The sequence below is a fragment of the Mustelus asterias genome, chromosome 1 (genome assembly GCF_964213995.1).
Source record: "Mustelus asterias chromosome 1, sMusAst1.hap1.1, whole genome shotgun sequence".
NCBI lineage: Eukaryota > Metazoa > Chordata > Chondrichthyes > Carcharhiniformes > Triakidae > Mustelus > Mustelus asterias.
In genome coordinates, this window is record NC_135801.1 from 192316206 (window position 1) to 192341564 (window position 25359).

General features: G+C 45.9%; 1 protein-coding gene across 1 annotated transcript in view; it reads right to left on the reverse strand.

Annotated features, from left to right (window-relative positions):
• The window catches only part of sema4f (sema domain, immunoglobulin domain (Ig), transmembrane domain (TM) and short cytoplasmic domain, (semaphorin) 4F), a 208237-nt gene that overhangs the window by 64654 nt on the left and 118224 nt on the right, over positions 1-25359 (reverse strand). The window contains exon 6 of the mRNA XM_078224518.1: positions 17328-17444. Coding sequence (XP_078080644.1) covers positions 17328-17444 — 117 coding nt within the window. The remainder of the gene's footprint in view (positions 1-17327; positions 17445-25359) is intronic.

Genomic DNA, 25359 nt, shown 5'->3' on the forward strand with positions numbered 1-25359 from the left:
ACTCATTCTGTTTGTGCAAGTGCTGTCATTGCAACATACTGTTTGAGTGCGCTGACGTTTACTGCCTCTGAGAACTGTTGAGCTTGTTTACCTAAAGTTGTGCACTGCCTCGTGTAGATCTTTGGCTATGGTTCCTGATTGGATTTTGATACTGTAATAATGCGGAAACAGTGTTTCTGGAACTAAGTACAGCCTCTCAGTTGCATCGAAACAGTGCAAAAAGGTCAAATGCAAACCAAACCAAATGGATTACTTGGCATCAAATTAGGCTCTGGTTTCAGGCACAGCAGAGACACAGCCAACCCAGTCCTACTGTGCAATGTCCAGTATTGTGAATCGACCCACAGCACATGGACTGCAGTGTTTCAAGAAGACAGCTCACCGCCACCTTCTGGAGGGCAACTAGGGATGGGCAATAAATGCTGGCCTAGCCAGCGATGCCCATTACCCACGAGTGAATAAAAAAACACCTGGAGACTTGTGCCAAAATTGGGAGACTATCCAGCAACAGCCTGGGGCAGTCACTTCACAGGTTCATGCCTATCAATTTCCCAGACTCCTCCATCCTGTCCCAATGGCACGACAAACCCACCAGAGGTGGCAGCGCAGCATAATGTCCTGCCAACGCACTATGACCGCGCAAGATGGCCATCAATAACAGTTTCAGCATGCGCAGATATCCAATGGTGTCACTGCTGCAGCCTGCAGCCTGGAACTCCGAAGGGGGAAGAATGAAGAGAGGCAATATGGCCTAGCGGGGAGGCGGTGGCCTAGTGGTATTATCGCTAGACTATTAATCCAGAAACTCAGCTAATGTTCTGGGGGCCCGGGTTCGAATCCCGCCACGGCAGATGGTGGAATTCAAATTCAATAGCAAAAAAACCTGGAATTAAGAGTTTACCGATGATCATGAAATCATTGTTGGAAAAACCCATCTGATTCACTAATGTCCTTTAGGGAAGGAAATCTGCCTTCCTTACTTGATCTGGCCTACATGTGACTCCAGAGCCACAGCAATGTGGTTGACTCTCAGCTGCCCTCGGGCAACAAGGGATGGGCAATAAATCCTGGCCAGCCAGCGACGCCCATGTTCCACGAATGAATAAACAACTATAGAAAAGCACCACTCACAAGCAAGTTACATCATTGCCTGCGCGGTGTAGCTTCAGGAAGCTGAGTGGGGGCAAAAGCAGCATCAGCAATATTGAATCTTACAATACATAATGAGACACAACATGACTGCAGTAAAATATTCCACAAGGAAGATTTTAGCTTCCTGTCTGCAAATCCTTCCCTTCCAGCCACATGTAAAACAAGTTTCCAAAATCCATCAGTCCGTACACTCTCTCCACCTGCTGCCAGGGTCAGTGATGGCCATGCATGCACCCTGCTGCACATTGCCTCTTATGAAGTCAACCTGGTCTACCAACAGAATACAACTGTGCCTGCATAGTGTTGGCAGCAAACACAGCCCGCACACAATACTGTGGTATACAGTACGGAGGAAGTGACTCCAGCATCTCTCGGTTGAGCATTCCAGGAACTCCCATTCCCTTTGAAGGGGCGGCACAGTGGCACAATGGTTAGCACTGCTGCTTCACAGCGCCAGGGACCCGGGTTCGATTCCCGGCTTGGGTCACTGTCTGTGCGGAATCTGCACGTTCTCCCCGTGTCTGCGGGTGCTCCGGTTTCCTCCCACAATCTGAAAGACCTGCTAGTTAGGTTCATTGTCCCGAACAGGTGCTGGACTGTGGCGACTAGGGGAATTTCACAGTAACTTCACTGCAGTGTTAATGTAAGCCTCACTTGTGATTAATAAATAAACTTTAACTTTAAAAAGAAGGCACCGAATCTAGTCTGCATGGGGACCTCAACGTGCATTGCAAAGAGTTCACTGGTCGTCGACATAGGACATAGCCAAAAGTAACGAATAAAGCCTACTCATATTCCTCCTCTCCAAACTACCTGTCACAACTACATCTGACCATAACATTATTAGAAGTGGTCACGGAATCCTTGTACAGATGAATGCCCATACCTGCACTGAGGACAGCCTTCTATTGTGTCTCGGGACACTGCCACCATGCTAAATGGGATAAATTCAGAACCGATTAGGCCAGTGGTGGGCAACCTGTTGCCCAGTGACCACATGTGGCCTCTCTGGGTTCTGAATGCAGTCCGCAAGACATTTTGTTGACCGTTACTCACGCGCAGGGTTGCCACATTCAGCTGATTTCTGTCTGCGTAGTTTTGTTCCTGCCTTCCCTTCCTACTTGCACGTAAAGCAAGGGCAAGTGAAGTGAGGTGTGTGCTGATTGAACACAACATTGACTGTGAGAGCCGTGCGTCATGTCCCAAGTGTAAATATTTATTTTCTTTATACCATTTGAAAATAATGGCAGTTCTATTAATCTATAAATGATTAAGCATTTTTTATAACTCAATGTGTACTAAATATATTTAATGTGGTGATGGACAGTGAACAAGCCTGATTTCAATCTTGCAGCTCACTAAAATGAAGGAGGGCCACTCATGCGGCCCACTCACTAGCCGAGGTTGCCCATCACTGGATTAGACTATTTGAAATAGAACCATAGAACCATAGAAAATTACAGCTCAGAAACAGGCCTTTTGGCCCTTCTGGTCTGTGCCGAACCATTTTATGCCTAGCCCCACTGACCTGCACTTGGACCATATCCCTCCACACCCCTCTCATCCATGAACCCGTCCAAGTTTTTCTTAAATGTTAAAAGTGACCCCGCATTTACCACTTTATCTGGCAGCTCATTCCACACTCCCACCACTCTCTGCGTGAAGAAGCCCCCCCTAATATTCCCTTTAAACTTTTCTCCTTTCACCCTTAACCCATGCCCTCTGGTTTTTTTCTCCCCTAGCCTCAGCGGAAAAATCCTGCTTGCATTCACTCTATCTATACCCATCAAAATCTTATACACCACTATCAAATCTCCCCTCAATCTTCTACGCTCCAGGGAATAAAGTCCCAACCTATTCAATCTCTCTCTGTAACTCAGCTTCTCAAGTCCCGGCAACATCCTTGTGAACCTTCTCTGCACTCTTTCAATCTTATTTACATCCTTCCTGTAACTAGGTGACCAAAACTGTACACAATACTCCAAATTCGGCCTCACCAATGCCTTATATAACCTTGTAAGAAGTTTAACAACACCAGGTTAAAGTCCAACAGGTTTATTTGGTAGCAAAAGCCACACAAGCTTTCGAGGCTCTGAGCCCCTTCTTCAGGTGAGTGGGAATTCTGTTCACAAACAGAACTTATAAGACACAGACTCAATTTACATGAATAATGGTTGGAATGCGAATACTTACAACTAATCCAGTCTTTAAGAAACAAAACAATGGGAGTGGAGAGAGCATCAAGACAGGCTAAAAAGATGTGTATTGTCTCCAGACAAGACAGCCAGTGAAACTCTGCAGGTCCACGCAACTGTGGGAGTTACAAATAGTGTGACATAAATTCTGATTCTAGGATCGCATGATAAAGACTCAGGAGGAAAAAAGCAGAAATATTTATGTGAAATAGTGTGACATAAACCCAATATCCCGGTTGAGGCCGTCCTTGTGTGTGCGGAACCTGGCTATCAGTTTCTGCAAGACTGTTCTCTTCCTGTTGGGGAGCACTTCAGCGGTCACGGGCATTCGGCCTCTGATATTCGGGTAAGCGTTCTCCAAGGCGGCCTTCGCGACACACGACAGCGCAGAGTCGCGGAGCAGAAACTGATAGCCAGGTTCCGCACACACAAGGACGGCCTCAACCGGGATATTGGGTTTATGTCACACTATTTCACATAAATATTTCTGCTTTTTTCCTCCTGAGTCTTTATCATGCGATCCTAGAATCAGAATTTATGTCACACTATTTGTAACTCCCACAGTTGCGTGGACCTGCAGAGTTTCACTGGCTGTCTTGTCTGGAGACAATACACATCTTTTTAGCCTGTCTTGATGCTCTCTCCACTCCCATTGTTTTGTTTCTTAAAGACTGGATTAGTTGTAAGTATTCGCATTCCAACCATTATTCATGTAAATTGAGTCTGTGTCTTATAAGTTCTGTTTGTGAACAGAATTCCCACTCACCTGAAGAAGGGGCTCAGAGCCTCGAAAGCTTGTGTGGCTTTTGCTACCAAATAAACCTGTTGGACTTTAACCTGGTGTTGTTAAACTTCTTACTGTGTTTACCCCAGTCCAACGCCGGCATCTCCACATCATTATATAACCTTACCATAACACTCCAACTTTTATACTCGATACTCCGATTTATAAAGGCCAATGTACCAAAGGCACTCTTTACGACCCTATCCACCTGTGACGTCACTTTTAGGGAATTCTGTACCTGTATTCCCAGATCCCTCTGTTCAACTGCACTCTTCAGAGTCCTACCATTTACCCTGTACGTTCTACTTTGATTTGTCCTTCCAAAGTGCAATATCTCACACTTGTCTGCGTTAAATTCCATTTGCCATTTTTCAGCCCATTTTTCTAGTTGGTCCAAATCCCTCTGCAAGCTTTGAAAACCTTCCTCACTGTCCACTACACCTCCAATCTTTGTATCATCAGCAAACTTGCTGATCCAATTTACCACATTATCATCCAGATCATTGATATAGATGACAAACAACAATGGACCCAACACCGATCCCTGCGGCACACCACTAGTCACAGGTCTCCACTCAGAGAAGCAATCCTCCACAACCACTCTCTGGCTTCTTCCATTGAGCCAATGTCTTATCCAATTGACTACCTCCCCATGTATACCTAGCGACTGAACCTTCCTAACTAACCTCCATGAGGGACCTTGTCAAAGGCCTTGCTGAAATCCAGGTAGACAACATCCACCGCCTTCCCTTCATCCACTTTCCTGGTAACCTCCTCGAAAAACTCTAATAGATTGGTCAAACATGACCTACCACGCACAAAGCCATGTTGACTCTCCCTAATAAGTCCATGTCTATCCAAATATTTGTAGATCCTATCCCGTATCACACCTTCCAATAACTTGCCCACCACCGACGTCAAACTTACTGGCCGATAATTTCCCAGATTTCTTTTGGAACCTTTTTTAAACAACAGAACAACATGAGCCACCCTCCAATCATCCGGCACCTCCCCCGTGAATACGGGGATCAACGGCAACAGAAATTTATTACACCACAATTTGCAATTTCCTCTCCCATAATGTTCCTCAATCTACCATTGCAATCAAATGAGGCCAAACAACCTCGATTCAATGAGAAGTGTAGAAGAGTATGTCAGTAAAATTAGTGTCAATCTGCTGACAACGGAGCTACACATGCGGCACGGTGACACAGTGGTTAGCACTGCTGCCTCAAAGTGCCAGGGACCTGGTTCAATTCCTGGCTTGGATCACTGTGGGGAGTTTGCACGTTCTCCCCGTGTCTGCGTGGGTTTCCTCCGGGTGCTCCAGTTTCCTCCCGCGGTCCAAAAATGTGCGGGTTAGGTTGATTGGCCATGCTAAATTGCCCCTTTGTGTCAGGGGGATTATGAATGTAAATATGTGAGGTTATGTGGATAGGGCCTGGGTGGGATTGTCGGTGCAGGCTCGATGGGCCAAATGGCCTCCTTCTGCATTGTAGATTCTATGATTCTACTAAACAGCAAAAGCAGCTTTTATCACAGATCTGAGTAATTCCGCAGCCAATAGATCAGATCAAAGTTCTGCAGTCCTGTCATATCTTGTTGTGAATGGCTGTAGAAGATTAAGCATCAAGCAGGATGAGAAGGCACCCAGAACATCCCCTTCCTCAATGCTGGTGGAGCCCAGCCCAGCATCCCACTTGATCACCATCTGCTCCACCATCTTAAATATCATTCCTTCAACTATCAGTTTTTTTATTCATTCGTGGGACATGGGCGTCGCTGGCTGGCCAGCATTTATTGCCCATCCCTAGTTGCCCTTGAGAAGGTGGCGGTGAGCCACCTTCTTGAATCACAGCCGTCCACATGCTGTGGACTGACCCACAATGCAGTTAGGGAGGAAATTCCAGGATTTTGACCTAACAACTGCGAAGGAACGGCGATATATTTCCAAGTCAGGAATGTGAGTGGCTTGGCGGGGAACTTACAGGTGATGTTCCCAGGTATCTGCTGCTCTTGTCCTTCTAGATGGACGTGGCAGTGGGTTTGGAAGGTGCTGTCTAAGGATCTTTGGTGAATTGCTGGAGTGGATGTTTGTGGATGTGTTGCCAATCAGGCGGGCTGCTTTGTCCTGGAGAGTGTTGAGCTTCTTGAGTGTTGTTGGAGCTGCACCCATCCAGGCAAGTGGGGAGTATTCCATCACACTCCTGACTTGTGCTTTGTAGATGGTGGATAGGATTTGAGGAATCAGGAGGTGAGTTACACGCCGCAGTATTCCTAGCCTCTGACCCGCTCTTGTAACCACTGTGTTCATGTGGCGAGTCCAGTTGAGCTTCTGGTTAATGATAACCCCAAGGATGTTGACAGTGGGGGATTCAGTGACGGTAACACCGTTGAATGTCATGGGGCAGTGGTTAAAGTGTCTCTTATTGGTGATGGTCATTGCCTGGCATTTGTGTGGCACGAATGTTACTTGCCACTTGTCAGCCCAAGCCTGGATATTGTCCTGATCTTGCTGCATTTAAATATGGACTGCTTCAGTATCTGAGGAGTCACGAATTGTGCTGAACATTGTGCAATCATCAGCAAACATCCTCACTTCTGACCTTATGACGGAGGGAAGGTCATTGATGAAACAGCTGGAGATGGTTTACAGAGCTGCAGTAACCTCCACCTACAAAGTGCACGATGCAATGGCTCTTTTAACAGCACCTCCAAAACCCATGACCTCTACCACCTCAAAGGACTAAGGCAGCAAGCATATGGCAACATCGCCACCTCCAAGTTCCCCTTTAAGCCACACACCATCCCAACTTGGTGCCATCTCTTCATTGCCCCTCAGTAACAGCACTGTTGGAGTAATTTTACCACAAAGACTGCAGCAGTTCAAAAAGGCAGCTAAACACCAACCTTCTCAGAGCAATTAGGGTTTGGCAATAAATGCCTGTCTTGCCCATGGCTCCTACATCCCACGAGTGAATATTTTTTTAAATGCCCTGATTTATTTCATTAAAATGTGCCTCCCCCTGATAATTTATTTCTCTCCTCATGTAGCATGCAGCCTGTTGCTGGGGTATAGATCCTAGATATCTTCAGGTGACCTGAATGGCCATATTTCATATCTGAGAATGGGGAGTGATATAGTTGTGTGCACTCACGCCTCTGATTTACAAAGTTGCAAGTTCAACTTACTCTCCAGATTCATGGAGCACAAACTCTGGGCTGATCAACACTGAGGGAGTGCTGAAGCAGCAGAGGGCTCATCTTTGAATGCAACATTCAACCAAGACCATATCTGCCCTTTATGAATATAAAATATCCCCAAAACGATCCCAAAAACAGGAAAGTTCTCTCTGATGCCCCTGGCCAATCTTATCATTATCACATTGTTGTTTATGGGATCTTGCCATGCACAAATTAGCTGTTGTCTTTTGACATTACAACAATGACGACACTTCAAAAGTATTCTAATGGTTGTGAAGTGCATTGGGATGTACTGGAATAGTGAAAGGTGCTATATAAGTGCAAGTTTTTTCTTATTACGAGCCACCACAGGCCTAGAAGTTGGGAGAGTAGTCAGCTGATCCTATCTTTTCCTCAGCTCTATAGATTCATAGAATCCTACAGTGCAGATGGAGCCATTCGACCCATCGAGCCTGCACCGACAACAATCCCACCCAGGCCCATTCCCCACAACCCCATGTATTTACCCTGCTAATCCCCCTGACACTAAGGGACAATTTAGCATGCCCAATCCATCTAACCCGCACATTTTTGGAGTGTGGGAGGAAACTGGAGCACGTGGAAGAAACCCATGCAGACATGGGGAGAACGTGCAGACTCCGCACAGACAGTGATTCAAGTTGGGAATCAAACCCGGGTCCCTGGCGCTGTGGGGCAGCAGTGCTAACCACTGTGCTGCCCCAATGGGAAGTTTTTAAAAATTTACTCTTTCACAGGACAGGGGTGTCACTGGCTGGCCAGCATTTACTGCCCATCCCTAATTGAAGGTAGTGGTGAGCTGCCTTCTTGAACGGCTGAAGTCGGTAGGTACACCCACAGTGCTGTTAGGGAAGGAGTTCCAGCATTTTGACCCACCGATAGTGAAGGAACAGTGACTTAATTTCAGGAGCATAGAGATTATGAGCAAGGAGGTTATATTGAACTATTGCATCCAGTTCTGAGCACCACCCTTTATGAAGGATGTGAAGGCATTGGAAAAGGTGCAGAAAAAAAAATCATGGCTCCAGGGATGAGGAACTTCAGTTATAAAGACAGATTGGAGAAGTTAGGACTGTTCTCTTTTCATGGACGGCACAGTGGTTAGCACTGCTGCCTCACAGCATCAGGGACTCGGGTTCAATTCCGGCCTCCGGTGACTGTCTGTGTGGAGTCTGCCTGCATGTTCTCCCCGTGTCTGCGTGGGTTTCCTCCAAGTGCCCCTGTTTCCTCCCACATTCCAAAGATGTGCAGGTTAGGTTGATTGGCGGTGGTAAATTGCCCCTTAGTGTCAGGGGACTAGCAAGGTATGTATGTGGGGTTACGGGGATAGGGCCTGGGTGGGATTGTGGTCGGTGCAGACTTGATGGGCCAAATGGCCTCTTTCTGTACTGTAGGGATTCTATGATTCTATGAAAAGAAAGCTGAGAGGAGATTTGACAGAGTTATTCAAAATCATGAGCGGTCTGGACGGAGTAGATGAGGGAAACTGCTCCCACTCAATGAAAGAGCAGAGAATGAGGGGGCACAGATTTAAAGTAATTATTAAAAGAAGCAAAGGTGATATGAGGAAACGATTTTTCACACAGTGAGTGGTTAGGGTCTGGAATGCACTGCCTGAGAGTGTGGTGGAGGAAGGTTTGGGCAATAAATGCTGCCAGCCAGCGATGCCCATGTCCCACGAATGAATTAAAAAAAGGTTCAACTGAAGCATTCAAAAGGGCTGTTATCGCAAAAGAATAAAATAAGCATAATAAAATGTATAAAATGCATTGGGGCGGCATGGTGGCACAGTGGTTAGCACTGCTGTTTCACTGTGCCAGGGACCCAGGTTCGATTCCCAACTTGGGTCACTGTCTGTGCGGAGCCTACACGTTCTCCCCGTGTCTGCATGGGTTTCCTCCGGGTGCTGTGGTTTCCTCCCACAGTCCGAAAGATGTGTTGGCTAGGTGCACTGGCCATGCTAAATTCTCCCTCAGTGTACCCAAACAGGCACCTGAGTGTGGCAACAGTAACTTCATTGCTAATGTAAGCCTACTTGTGACACTAATAAATATACTTTACTTTTTACTTTAAAAGGAGAAAGGGCATTGCTATTTACAGGACTATTTTCCAACCTTACTTGTTAGTTGTCACTTCAATTGTGACAGGCAGAGAAGTCACAATTTTCCTTCCTGACCATACAACAAGCTGAACCATTCTTCACAGTCTCATTCTCCTGCAGATTTCATATGTTTACATCATTTGTATTTTTAGGAATAAAAATGTACATCAAATTGAAAATCCAGGGCCCTTGCTGAGGGATGAATTTGTAAATGTATAAGCAGAGAAACAAGCTTACACAGAAATGATAAGACTGAGCAGACAGAGAAATCTTTATGACCATCCATCTGGCAGTCTCGGATTTAGTTTCTAATCTTATTTTAATGTTTGCTAATCCTCTTGGTTTCCTTGATTCGTCCTCTCCTTACTCGTTATCATCCATCATCGCGATTAAACTGGACTGAACTAAATTCATCCCCTCAATGAAGTTAGAATGAACAGGAATGAGACACCAAATCAGGAACAGGTGAAGATGTTTAGCACATTGGTCAGGATTGAAAGATAAAATGGGTTAATGTTTTGGATCTGCTTCTTCACACAGCCGGCACTGGGTGTCCTTTGTACTTTTGCAATAAGTCACTGGGCAGAATTCTTTCATTCTAAGACTACGGGCAAAATTCTCCCATTTTCAGGTGAAGTGCCCACCCCAGTAGGAAAATGAGACTGCTCCCTACTGGCGCTGGCTGCGTCTGTCAAAGGGGCCCCACTTGGAGACAGGCTCCCCCCTACCCCCCCGCCACCCCTCCCACCCCATCCCCCCCTCACCACCTGTGCAGGGGAACACCACCAACCACTCAGCAAGGAGGGGCATCCTCCATCACCTCTCAACTAACGGGTCACACCCACCATACCTGCCTCTCCTACAACCCCACCCCCCCACCCCCCAAATAGGCATGAGGGCGATCCAGCCACACCCCCAGAGCCCCTCCCCCCTCAGACCCCTCGGGGTCAAAGGCGCCAAGCCAGGGTGTCAGTGCCAGAATGCCAGGGGACAGTGCACCATTGGCACTGCATGGGGTTCTGAGGGGGTTCAGGGGTCTCGGGGACAGCTCACCTGCATGTCTGTGTGATATATGTGTGTGTGTGTGTGGGGGTGGTGGGAGACCCGCTGATTGAAGTGTTGGGTGTGTTGGGGGGGTGGAGATGCCGCTCTTTGCTAAGGGGTCCAGCACACCAGGTCCATGTTGGTGATGACCAACACCAAAGCCTGCACAGGTTGGGGGGGTATGCGGGGGGGGGGGGGGGGGGGGGGGGGGGAGTGCAGGGGCAGGGTGCATGGCACAGGGGCCGGAGGGGGAATTGGGGGAACATTTACAGTTGTAGGATTTTCATATGAATTGGGTGGGCGCCTGCTTTGGGTTCACACAATCTGGCTGCATCTGTTAAACAGGCCAGATCGGCCTGCGGGCAGGTAGGGTGAATCCCAGTTTTAGCCCCAACACCCAATGCAGCGGGCAATCAGGAATCCCGCCATTGGCTAAAGGGGTCAGTGACCCACCACCTCCACCAAGTGTAGTGGTGGGCAGCTCAGGTGGCACGTATCCCACTGACGAGAATGGCAGGATCCCCTGCCAGATTCTGCACTTGGAACTCCCTTAATTATGCATAGGCGAGTTTGCCTCCAACTTTCCTGGCGCGCCAGCAGCTGATTAGCACAGCTGCATCACAGCACCAGGGACCCGGGTTCAATTTCCGGCTTGGGTCACTGTCTGTGCAGAGTTTGCACATTCTCTCCATGTCTGCGTGGGTTTCCTCCAGGTGCTCCAGTTTCCTCCCACTGTCTGAAAGACATGCTGGTTAGCATTGGTCATGCTAAATTCTCCCTCAGTGTACCCGAACAGGCGCCGGAATATGGCATCCAGGGGATTTTCACAGTCACTTCATTGCAGTGTGACTGTAAGCCTACTTGTGACACTAATAAATAAACTTTAAATTTTAAAAACTTAGAAGAGAGTGAACATTTCTCAATATCACAAAATGGCCTTAGTTCTGAGAAACTCTTGTCATAAGCCCTCACTTACACATCAGGTTGCCAGGAATTGCACAAAACCCTTCATTTCTGTTGTTTCCACATCTTCCTCAATCTTTGCCCATTTCCTAATGCCCACACGTTTCCTCCAAACTCAAGCCTGTCATTACATAGCCACTATTTTAATTCTGTGGTGCCACACTCTGTACCCAAACTCCAACTCCTCCACCCCAAACTGTCAAAAATGGGGAGGCAGCTTGCTTAAAATCAATAGAATGACTTACCATCTGCACGCACTCCACTGCCCGCCCCCACAACCCTTGATTACACTGCCATCTCTACGGGTCCAAATATTTTTTAAAAAGACTTGCATTTATAATTTACACAGCGCTTTTCATGACCACTCAACATCTCAAAGCATTTTACCAGTCAATGAAGTACTTCCTGAACTAAAGTAATTGTTGCAATATAGCAAACACAACAAATTCTCACAAACAGCAATGTGATAATGACCAGATAGACCAGGTTTTGTTATGTGATGTTTCTTTAAAGGATTGGAGGAGCAGGAATATTCCTCTCAGTCTCACAAGACAGTGTCAGACCTTCCCAACCCTAGTCATCTCGTCCCAATCATCCCCATTACCCATCCTTCTCTTCTTACCATTTACTTGACCAGTAAGGGTCAATCCCATGGACCCACAGATGTGACCTCATGCTGTCAGGCAGATAGAGCCTGGTTCAGATGGCACTCCAAAGCAGCTTAGGCCTGGCTGTGAAAAATCAGCCGGCCCCTGCATACAGCAGCCACCAGCTCTCCTTATTAATATCAAGGCCGTTATATTCTCTTTTACTCCTTTCAATCTTGATCATGCCCTGCACGCTGAAATGTTTCTCAACAGTAAAACAAAGTGGTTGAACCTTTCAAGTAATCAAGCCACAGGGTTGCTGCCTTTCCTACCTGCATTTAGAAACACAGAAAGAAGGTGCAGCAGGAATAGGCCATTCGACCCGTAGAACCTGCTCTGACATTCCTGATAGAGGCTGATCCTCTATCTCAACATCACACACCCGCGCTCTCCCCACATCTCTTGGCACCTTTACAGTCTAGAAATCTATCTATTTCCTTCTTAAATATATTCAGTGAAACTGGCCCCCACAGCTTTCTGTGGTAGAGAATTCCACAGGTTCACCACCCTCTGAGTGAAGAAATTTCTCCTCATCTCAGTTCTAAATGGCCCGCCCTGTGTCCTGAGACTGTGACCCCTTGTTTCAGACTCCCCGGCCAGAGGAATCATCCCTCCATCCAGTCTGTCCAGCCCCGTCAGAATTTTATACGTTTTAATTAGATCCCCTCTCATTCTTCTAAATTCCAGTGAATACAGGCCCTGATAATACAACCTCTCCTCATGTGACAATCAGTCTGGTGAACTTCTGCTGCATTCCCTCTATGGCAATTAATCCTTTCTTAGGTAAGGAGACCAAAACTGCACCTAATATTTCAGGTGCGGCCTCACCAAGGCATTGTTCAGTGCAGCAAGACATCCTTGCTCCTGTATTCAAGTCCTGATGAAATGAAGGCCCACATGCCAGTTGCCTTCCTAACCAGTTGCTGTACCTGCATGCCTGCTTTCAGTGATTGGTGTATTAGGCCATCCAGCTCCCTTTGGAAGTCAACATTTCCTCCGTCCCGAAGCGAAAAACTTCATATTTATCCAAATTATACGGCATCTGCCACATATCTACCCACTCACTCAAATTGTCTAAATCACCTTGAAACTTCTCAACATCCGCCTCACCACTCACATTCCCACCAAGTTTTGTGTCGTCATTACACAGCATTGTCTTATTACACAATACTAGATCCAAAATATCTTTGTCCCTAACTGGTTCCACAATGTGTGGTTCCAGGAAGCTGTCACAAAAACATTCTACAAATGCATCTTCTGGACTACCTTGGCCAATTTGAGTTATCCAGTCTATATGAAATGAAAGTACCCCATGATTATTGCACTGCTGTTATTTCAAGCTCCAATTATTTTTGCTTAATCATAGAATCCTACAATGCAGAAAGAGGCCATTTGGCCCATCGAGTCTGCACCAACCATAATCCCACCCAGGCCCTATTCCTGTAATCCCACACATTTACTCTGCTAATCCCCTGACACCACGAGCAATTTAGCATCGCACATCTTTGGACTGTGAAAGGAAACCGAAGCATCCGGAGGAAACCCACGCAGACACGGGGAGAATGTGCAGACTCCGCACAGACAGTGACCCGAGGCCGGAATGGAACCTGGGTCCTTGGCGTTGTGAGGCAGCAGTGCTAACCACTGTGCACAACGTTCAATGGCATTGCTATTGTTCGAGGGCCTATAAACTACCCCTGCGGGGTTTCCTGAGCTTTATTATCCCTAATTTCCACTCTATTGATTCTACTTCCCAATCATCTGAGCCAAGATTCTTTCTTACTTTCTACAGCTTACTACCTTTTTGTATTATAATGCCTCTGTGAAGTACTCTGGGGCATTTCACTACATTAAAGGCACTATGTAAATACAACATTTTCTTATTGGAAAAAAAGACACAGATGTTTCAAGTTTCATTGTCTGACACTCATCAGGACAATGAAGAAAATTTAATTTCAAAGGGAGCAGCAATTTGTACTTCTTGAGAAATAGATGCTGATTGGATTGGTTGTAGAATGTTTTTGTGACTGCTTCCTGGGACCACACATTGTGGAACCAGTTAGGGACAAAGATATTTTGGATCTAGTATTGTTAGCTGTGATTGGTGAGGCATTGCCATGGACATTGCACCAAGGAACTACTGTATACCAAGCTTAATTCAAAAAAGATGAAACACCTGGATGTGTTCATTTTGCCTGTAGATAGCAGGTCCCTACGTTACGTAACATGGTTTGAGAATAAGGGGTAACCCTTTTAGAACATGGGGTGAGGAGAAATTTCTTCACCCAGAGAGTGGTGAGTGTGTGGAATTCACTACCACAGAATGTATTTGAGGCCATAACTTACTCAGTTAATGGTAGGGCGTTGGGGAGAGTTACAGAACAAATAGATCTAGGGGTACAGGTTCATAGCTCCTTGAAAGTGGAGTCACAGGTGGACAGAGTGGTGAAGAAGGCATTCGGCATGCTTGGTTTCATCGGTCAGAACACTGAATACAGGAGTTGGGACGTCTTGTTGAAGTTGTACAAGACATTGGTAAGGCCACACTTGGAATACTGTGTGCAATTCTGGTCACCCTATTATAGAAAGGATATTATTAAACTAGAAAGAATGCAGAAAAGATTTACCAGGATGCTACCGGGACTTGATGGATTGAGTTATAAGGAGAGGCTGAATAGACTGAGACTTTTTTCTCTGGAGTGTAGGAGGCTGAGGGGTGACCTTATAGAGGTCTATAAAATAATGAGGGGCACAGATCAGCTATATAGTCAATATCTTTTCCCTAAACTAGAGGGCATAGGTTTAAGGTGAGAGGGGAGAGATACAAAAGTGTCCAGAGGGGCAAATTTTTCACACAGAGGGTGGTGAGTGTCTGGAACAAGCTGCCAGAGGTAGTAGTAGAGGCGGGTACAATTTTATCTTTTAAAAAGCATTTAGATAGTTATATGAATATGATGGGTATAGAGGGATATGGACCAAATGCGGGCAATTGGGATTAGCTTAGGGGTTTAAAAAAAAAGGGCGGCATGGACAAGTTGGGCCGAAGGGTCTGTTTCCATGCTGTAAACCTCTATGACTCTATAACGTTGTGTGATTTCAAGAAGAAATTAGATATAGCTCTTGGGGCTAAAGGGATCAAGGGATATGGGAGGAAGGCGAGATCAGGAAGGGCAACACCCGGTGACAGTGGTCAGCACTGCTGCCTCTCAGTGCCAGGGACCCAGGTTCAATTCCAGCCTCGGGTGACTGTGTGGAGTTTGCACATTCTCCTCGTGTCTGCGTGGGTTTCCTCCAGGCACACCGTTTTCCTTCCACAGTCCAAAGATGTGTGGGTTAGGTTGATTGGCCATGCTAAAATTGCCCCTTAGTATTAGGGGGATTAGTGGGGTAAATATGTGGGGTTACAGGGATAGGGCCTGGGTGGGATTGTGGTCGGTGTAGACTCAATGGGCCAAATGGCCTCCTTCTGCACTGTAAGGATTCTATGATCAGCATATTGAATTTGATGATCAGTTATGATCAAAATGAATGGCGGAGCAGGCTCGAAGGGCTGAATGGCCTACTCCTGCTTCTATTTCCTATGTTTCTACATATGATTCTGTGTAGAATCTAGCAAGTATTAAATGAGCCTCACTGATAGCCTGATTCAAATTGATCTCAATCTCAAATTGATTGTTCGCGTCCAAACACAGAATCGTCCCTAACATCAGACATTATTATCTGAGTTTTGTAAGTACTGGCTGGTTGAGTACAGTCACAACTCTGCCAAACAGCGAAGGGACCTGCTGTTTAGTACAATCTACCAGTCGCTGGGAAATATGGATGTAAGTGGCATGGCACTGGCACTGCTACTATGCATTAGCAACACGAGTGGCATTTTACACCAACAGGATGTTGCTGTCCAGCCAAAAAGGCAAAATGACTATGGGCCAAATGCTGGTAAATGGGATGAGGTGGGAGGTCAGGTGTCTCACATGTGTCGGTGTTAGACTCGATGGCCAAACATAGAAACATCCATAGAAGATAGAAGCAGGAGGAGGCCATTTGGCTCTTCGAGCCTGCTCTGCCATTCATCACGATCATGGCTGATTGTCCAACTCAATAGCCTAATCCTGCTTTCTCCCCCAAACCTTTGATCCCATTCGCCCCAAGTGCTATATCTAGCTGCCTCTTGAATACAGGGCCTCTTCTGCACTGTATAATTCTATGAAAAAGACGTTTTGCCTCCCATACAAATTAGTAATGTGATATAGGAATTTTAATGCCAAAACATTTCTCAGGAGTATTATCAGAGGAGAAACTGAGACATTTTGAGCTATGTAAAGAGATGCTAGGACAGATATGGAGTACAATGTTGGCAAATGTGAGGTCATCCATTTTGGTAGGAATAACAGCAAAATGGACTATTATTTAACTGGAGAAAAATTGCAGCATGCTGCTGTGCAGAGGGACCTGGGTGTCCTTGTGCATGAATCCCAAAAATTTGGTTTGCAGGTGCAGCAATGGAATTTGGTCCTTCATTGCTAGAGAGATGGAGTTTAAAAACAGGGAGGTTATGTTGCAGCTGTATAGGGTGCTGGTGAGGCCACACCTGGAGTACTGTGTACAGTTTGGTCTCCTTACTTGAGAAAGGATGCACTGGCACTGAGCAGGTGCAGAGAAGATTCACTAGGTTGATTCGGGAGTTGAGAGGGTTGGCTTATGAGGAGAGACTGAGTAGACACTCATTGGAATTAAAAAGAATGAGGGGGGGAATCTTATAGAAACATATAAAATTATGAAGGGAATAGTTAAGGTAGAAGCAGGGAAGTTGTTTCCACTGGCGGGTGAAACTAGAACTAGTTTAGCCTCAAAATAAAGAGGAGCAGATTTAGGACTGAGTTGAGGAGGAACTTTTTCACACAAAGGGTTGTGAATCTGTGGAATTCCCTGCCCAGTGAAGCAGTTGAGGCTGCCTTATTGAATGTTTTTAAGGCAAAGATCGATTTTTGAACAGTAAAGGAATTAAGGGTTATGGTGAGTGGGCGGGTAAGTGGAGCTGAGTCCACAAAAAGATCAGCCATGGTCTTATTGAATGGCGAAGCAGGCTCAAGGGGCCAGATGGCCTACTCCCGCTCCTAGTTCTTATGCTCTTATATCAAGAAGCTAAATCATTCTTCCAGAATGATCTTTTTATCTTTGGCACTACCAGCTGCAGTAGATATAAAACATAATCTCACCACTCAACCATTTGGCAGTATCCTCTGTGCGGATCTTTTCTTGAGTTCCCATGCTCCTGACCACGGCTGGATCCTTACCCTGGAAATCAGTCGTCGTCGCTGCATACAGCACTTCATCTGAAAGGAAGCAAACCCACAAAAGAAAAAAATCAAACCAATCCATAGAGATATGCAGCCGCCAAACACCACTGTAAACTTTTCCAGCACCACAGCACTAGAGATACACACAGGCCTCTAACTCTGGCCTCTTGAGTATCCCCAACTTTAATCGTTCCAGCATTGGTGGACAAACCTTCAGCCACCAAGGCATGAAGCTCTAGAATTCCCTCTCTAAACAGAGGGATATAAGCGGTTGGTCAAATAGGACAATGTGATCAGCACAGGCATGGAAGGCCGAAGAGCCTGTTTCTGTGCTGTACTTTTCTTTGTTCTAAATCTCTCTGCTCTGCTACCTCTCTTTGATCCTTAAGACACTGGCTGAAACCTACCTCTTCGACCAGGTATTTGGTCATCTTTTGAGGTCACTCAGTGTAAGGAAAACAAAGGTAGTTTAAAGGGATTATATTTGTATTGGTTAGAAATAAGGTATAGTTTTAAGTGTGTTTGATTTAATGTTTCTGTTCCTGGAAAGAAAAAAAATCTTCATTAGATTCATGCTGGAGGGGTTGGTTTCAATTCCTGCTGTGATCCTATTGTACTTAGAGAGGGTTACAGAATAAATAGTAGTAGCTGTAGTTGCTTAGCAACTAGAAGTCCCTGTAAGGTGGGAAAGCTATTAAGTTTTAGCTGGATATTCTGCAGTTGGAGACAGGAGTGAACATTCTCTCAACTCTACCAGAAGAAAGACTGGACAGGACGGGAGCTGCACTGCAAAGAGACAGGCTGCCTAAAGAACCAGTTACTGTCCAGATAATTCATGAAATCATACAATCCCTACAGTGCAGATGGAGTCCATTCAGCCCATCGAGCGTGCACCAACAACAATCCCACCCAGGCTCTATTTCCACAACCCCATGTAAGTACCCTGCTAATCCCCCTGACAGTAAGGGTCAATTTAACAGGCCAATCAACCTAACCCGCACATCTCTGGACTGTGGGAGGAAACCGGAGCACTCGGAGGAAACCCACGCAGACACGGGGAGAATGTACAAACTCCACATAAGGTCGGAACTGAACCTGGGTCCCTGGCGCTGTGAGGCAGCAGTGCTAACCACTGCGCCACACTAGGGCAGAAAGGATGTCTTAAGATGACTGAAGCTAAGAGAACAGAGACCACGATAAGAGGAATTCAAGGAAATGTAAACAAAGTGTTCTGAGGTAAGGAAACAATTGTAGTAACCAGATTTAAAGTGGGAAAGCAGACGTCAGAGGTAAATCAAACGTTTGATGCCATTTTAATATGGTCTGGGAATCGAGAGTTAAAGCAGTTGTGGACAATCTATACAGCAGTCAAGACAAAGAAATCCTGACGGGGAGGATCTAAAACCTGGACTGGATTCACTGCTAAAAATGGAGCAGAAACTTTGTTTAAAAATATTATTTGAAAAACCTGGACTGGATTTCGGAATGCAAACCAGCATTATTGTGACAGAAGATTTTAAAGCATGTTTTTTGGGCGTGGGGTTTGGAAACTCTCATGTGACAACCATCTGGGGGGATTCTGAGGACATATCCACAGACAATAGCTTGGATTCAGAGCAGAGTGTGTGTATTTGACCACAGCCGTCAAAGAACAAAGAACAAAGAACAGTACAGCACAGGAAACAGGCCCTTCGGCCCTCCAAGCCTGTGCCGCTCCTTGGTCCAACTAGACCAATCGTTTGTTTCCCTCCATTCCCAGGCTGCTCATGTGACTATCCAGGTAAGTCTTAAACGATGTCAGCGTGCCTGCCTCCACCACCCTACTTGGCAGCGCATTCCAGGCCCCCACCACCCTCTGTGTAAAAAACATCCCTCTGATGTCTGAGTTATACTTCGCCCCTCTCAGCTTGAGCCCGTGATCGTCACCTCCGACCTGGGAAAAAGCTTCCCACTGTTCACCCTATCTATACCCTTCATAATCTTGTATACCTCTATTAGATCTCCCCTCATTCTCCGTCTTTCCAAGGAGAACAACCCCAGTCTACCCAATCTCTCCTCAGAGCTAAGACCCTCCATACCAGGCAACATCCTGGTAAACCTTCTCTGCACTCTCTCCAATGCCTCCACGTCCTTCTGGTAGTGCGGCGACCAGAACTGGACGCAGTACTCCAAATGTGGCCTAACCAGCGTTCTATACAGCTGCATCATCAGACTCCAGCTTTTATACTCTATACCCCGTCCTATAAAGGCAAGCATACCATATGCCTTCTTCACCACCTTCTCCACCTGTGTTGCCACCTTCAAGGATTTGTGGACTTGCACACCTAGGTCCCTCTGTGTTTCTATACTCCTGATGACTCTGCCATTTATTGTATAACTCCTCCCTACATTATTTCTTCCAAAATGCATCACTTCGCATTTATCCGGATTAAACTCCATCTGCCACCTCTCCGCCCAATTTTCCAGCCTACCTATATCCTGCTGTATTGCCCGACAATGCTCTTCGCTATCCGCAATTCCAGCCATCTTCGTGTCATCTGCAAACTTGCTGATTACCAGTTACACCTTCTTCCAAATCATTTATATATATCACAAATAGCAGAGGTCCCAGTACAGAGCCCTGCGGAACACCACTGGTCACAGACCTCCAGCCGGAAAAAGACCCTTCGACCACTACCCTCTGTCTCCTATGGCCAAGCCAGTTCTCCACCCATCTAGCCACTTCTCCTTGTATCCCATGAGCCATAACCTTCTTAACCAACCTGCCATGTGGGACTTTGTCAAATGCCTTACTGAAATCCATATAGACGACATCCACGGCCCTTCCTTCATCAACCGTTTTTGTCACTTCCTCAAAAAACTCCACCAAATTTGTAAGGCACGACCTCCCTCTTACAAAACCATGCTGTCTGTCACTAATGAGATTGTTTCGTTCTAAATGCACATACATCCTATCTCTAAGAATCCTCTCCAACAACTTCCCTACCACGGACGTCAAGCTCACCGGCCTATAATTTCCTGGGTTATCCCTGCTACCCTTCTTAAACAACGGGACCACATTCGCTATCCTCCAATCCTCAGGGACCTCACCCGAGTCCAAAGAAGCGACAAAGATTTCCGTCAGAGGCCCAGCAATTTCACCTCTCGTCTCCCTGAGCAGTCGAGGATAGATGCCATCAGGCCCTGGGGCTTTGTCAGTTTTAATGTTCCCTAAAAAACCTAACACTTCCTCTCTTGTCATGGAGATTTTCTCTAACGGGTCAACACCTCCCTCCGAAACACTCCCGGTTAACACGCCCCTCTCCTTCGTGAATACCGATGCAAAGTATTCATTTAGGATCTCCCCTATTCCCTTGGGTTCTAAGCATAATTCCCCTCCTTTGTCCCTGAGAGGTCCGATTTTCTCCCTGACAACTCTTTTGTTCCTAACGTATGAATAGAATGCCTTAGGATTCTCCTTAATCCTGCCTGCCAAGAACATCTCGTGACCTCTTTTTGCCCTTCTAACTCCCCGTTTGAGATCCTTCCTACTCTCTCTGTATTCCTCCAGAGCTCCATCTGTTTTCAGTTGCCTGGACTTAACGTACGCCTCCCTTTTCATTTTAATCAGATCCTCAATTTCCCTGGTTATCCACGGCTCTCGAATCCTACCTTTCCTATCTTTCCTTTTTACAGGCACATGCCTATCCTGCAGCCTTATCAATAGTTCCTTAAAAGACTCCCACATGCCAGACGCGGACTTACCCTCGAACATCCTCTCCCAATCAATATCCACCAATTCCTGCCTAATCCGGCTATAGTCAGCCTTCCCCCAATTTAGCACCCTGCCCGTAGGATAGCACTCATCCTTGTCCATTAGTATCCTAAAGTTAACAGAGTTGTGGTCACTATTTGCCACATGTTCCCCTACCGAAACTTTGACGACCTGACCGGGCTCATTTCCCAGAACTAGGTCCAGTATAGCCCCCTCTCTAGTCGGGCTATCTACGTACTGTTCCAAAGAACCTTCCAGTACGCATTTTACAAATTCCTCCCCGTCCGGACCCCCAGCTCTAAGCACTTTCCAGTCTGTGCCAGGGAAATTAAAGTCCCCCATGACAACAACCCTATGTTTTCTGCACCTATCCAGAATCTCCTGACATATCCTTCCGTCCTGTGTGCTTAGAAGATATCTTATGTGTTATTGAGACCATTATAGTTTAAGATGTATTTTAAAATCCGTGTTAATCCTAAAATTTGTGTGTAATTGTTAAGCTGAGGGGGAGTAAAGAAGCAAAAGTTTAAAATGTATTAAACTGGTTTCAGATGAAGGTCGGCACAACATCGTGGGCCGAAGGGCCTGTTCTGTGCTGTAATGTTCTATGTTCTATGTTCTATTTATTAGTGTCACAGGTAGGCTTACATTAACACTGCAATGAATTGTATCATAATCCAATTTTTTCGTGTTTAATTTTTTTTCCCTTGTTGTTAAAACTAACTAGTGGTCCTGTGACTCTTACAAAAAAGGTTCTGGTCTTTTGAGCCAGGGTTCCATTCTGGGATCTTCCCGTTCAGTTATAACACCAACTGGAGTGTAACACTCAGCATCAAATTTTGCTTTGTAACATTCCTGTGAAACATCCTGGGGTGGTTTATTATACAAAGGTGCTATACATATACAATTTTTGTTCTTACAGCCTGTGGAGTAGAGAGTCGGAATATGACCATTAAATTTAATAATTTAAACAACGCCTGAGGTGAACTTTTCTGCAGAGATACAGCGTGACTTACCCTAGCATTTTCTGTTTAAGTTCACATTTTTAGCTCCTGCAGTATTTTGCTTTTTAGTTCATGAATAAAACTCAACCTTCCATCATTTGAATTGAAGGAACTGAAAGAAGTTATTTTGAATGGATGAACCTGAACCTGAGCAGCGTGGCAAAGTTCAGCCAAGTATTTTAAATCTGTCTGATTCAGTGTCTAAAAGCCATCCTAGGATCTCAGCTGAAAGGGCAATTACAGGCAGCATTGCAATGGCCCACGACCTGAACTTTCACTCCTGGAAATGAACAGCTGGAGACGGTGAGCATGAGGACCCACTGGGAATATGGAACCAATCCTTATCACAAAATCATTAGAGTGCAGAAGGAGGCCATTCAGCCCACTGGGTCTGCACCGGCTCTCCGAATAAGCATTATGATTCAGCGGCATTCCCCTGCACATTGTTTCTATTTATCATCATAGAATCACTACAGTGCAGAATGAGGCAATCCGGCCCACACCATTCTGTACCAACACCAATCCCACCCAGGCCCTATTCCCGTAACCCCAAATATATTACCTGCTAAGCCCCTGACACTAGGATCAATTTATCAAGGCCAATCCACCTAACCCGCACATCTTTGGACTGTGGGAGGAAACCGGAGCACCCGGAGGAAACCCACTCAGGCATGGGGAGAAGGTGACAGAGAGTGACGTGAGGCCGGAATTGAACCCGGGTCCCTGGCACTGTGAGGCAGCAGTGCTAACCCAATGTGCCACCGCACTGCCCTAATCATCTAACATCCTCTTGAACGCATCGAATGAACCTGCCTCAAACACACTTCCAAGCAGTGCATTCCGGACCTGAAACATTCGCTGTGTGAAAAAGTTTCTTCTCACATCGCATTTGCTTCTTTAAATCTGGGCCCACGTTCTTGATTCTTTTACAAGCAGGAACAGTTTCTCCCGACAACATCACAGCTCTGATGAATGGTCATCTACATTTGAAATGTTGGCTCTATTCTCTCTCCACAGATGCTGTCAGACCTGCCGAGAGTTTCCAGCATTTTTCTGTTTTTGTTTCAGTCTCTCCCCATCTACTTTGTCCAGAGTCTCATATTGTAAACATCTTGATCTTAGTCTTCTCCTCTCCAAGGAGAACAATTCAAAATTCTCCAATCTATCCTCATAACGGAAGTTTCTCATCCCTGGAACCATTCTTGTAAACCTCTTCTGCACCCTCTCCAATGCGTTCACATCCTTCTGGTAGTATGGAACCCAGAACTGTACACAATACTCCACTTCTAACTTATGTCCTATACAGGTTCAACATAACCTTCTTGTCCTTGTACCCAATGCTCCTATTAATGAAGCCTAGGATACTGTATGCTTTATGAACTGCTCTCTCTACCTGGCCAAACACCTGTAATGAATTATGCACACATATACTGGGATCTCTCTGCTCCGCACATCTTTTAGAATTGTACCCTTTATCTTATATTGTCTCTCCATGTTCTTCCTGTTAAAATGAATCACTTCACACTTCTGCTTTATACTTTCCCTTCTGTTGTTTTTACTCCCCCATGTTTCCAAAAGATGCTCATCTCTGCTGTGCCTCAAGGAAACAGTTGCTTATCTGTATCCTCCATGTTCAGTTAGTCTTCACATACAAGCTTTGACAGGGAGAGCCAGATTTCCACAGAGTCGGGCCAATTCTAGAGGCCTTTAAAACAGGATTTCTGGGATTCCTGCTTCCAGTAATTTTCACCAACAGATAGCAAACCCACACACTGCACACCCGCCCTCGCTGGTGCCACTGAAGGGTAGGCATCTCATACTCCCACCTCCTTGCAATTTTCATGGAGTTATCCAGCTTATTGAAGACACATGGTTCACTGCCACACAGGAGTTGTGAATCATTGTCGGCATTCAGAAACATTTGGAAGGATTGTTTAAAAGGTTTTATCCATATTCCAACGAGCTTTCCATGGCCATTCATTCAGTATGCATGATAAAACCAATCAGCCATACAACAGTGGCAAGTCATGAAGTGCACTTAAAAAACTACCCACTCAAAAGTCTCCCTTTAAAAAACGACTTACAACCCAATGAAAGTGTCAATCAGACAGGGCCATCACAGTATCAATTATCTCACTTCACACCTCTTAATCTTGTCCAAATAAACATATAGACATCGAGGAAGAGTTCAAAGAAAGAATAAGTTCAATAAAAGCAAACATTTCACTTACACCTGTGAGAACAAACCCCATCTCCACATCAGAACAAACCCCTGGCAGAGCTAATTTACGAGTGAATCTTGGCGCATTCATAACGATAAGTCGGCACAGTCCCAGATGACCATAGGTTGCTTTCCCTTTGAGTGGGAGAGCTGATTGATGGTGATTTAACCTGAGGATCACCACATCTCAGGTAAGGGGAAAGTATGAGAAGGTGGGGCCTCCATGAATAACCTCAACCGGTACGGGAATTGAACCCGTGCTGTTGGTATTGCTCCACATCATAAACCAAGCATCTACCCAACTGAGCTATATGACTCCCCAGGTGTCTGTATCAACAGAAATAGATGGCCTTGAGTGTCAACAGGTTATTTAACTGAAAGGGGCGTCATGGAAGATTACAATGTTTGTCTTCACCCAATGCGTAATTGCACACTTCCAGCAAGAAAGCAGGACCAGAGTGATTAGCAATCAGGTGCAGTGGTCCTGGTTAACCTGCCTTGTCTCATGGCTTTAATACCAGGAGGGCGGAGGGGACCCTTCTGCTGAGCAATTTGAGACAGGTTAACATGATTGAGGGATCAGGTGACTCAGCACATTTCTACTACCGACGGCACAGTGGCACAGTAGTTGGCACTGCTGCCTCACAGAGCCAGGGACCCAGGTTCGATCCCCGGCTTGGGTCACACTCTGCATGTTCTCCCCGTGTCTGCGTGGGATACCTCTGGATGCTCCGGTTTCCTCCAAAAGATGTGCTGGTTTGGTGCATTGGCCATGCTAAATTCTCCCTCAGTGTACCTGAACAGGTGCCAGAGTGTGGCGACTAGGGGATTTTCACAGTAACTTCACTGCAGTGTCAATGTAAGCCTATTTGTGACACTAATAAATAAATAACAGTGGCTCAGTGGTTAACGCTGCTGCCTCACACCGTCAGGGAGCCAGGTTCAATTCCAGCCTTGGGTCGCTGTCTGTGT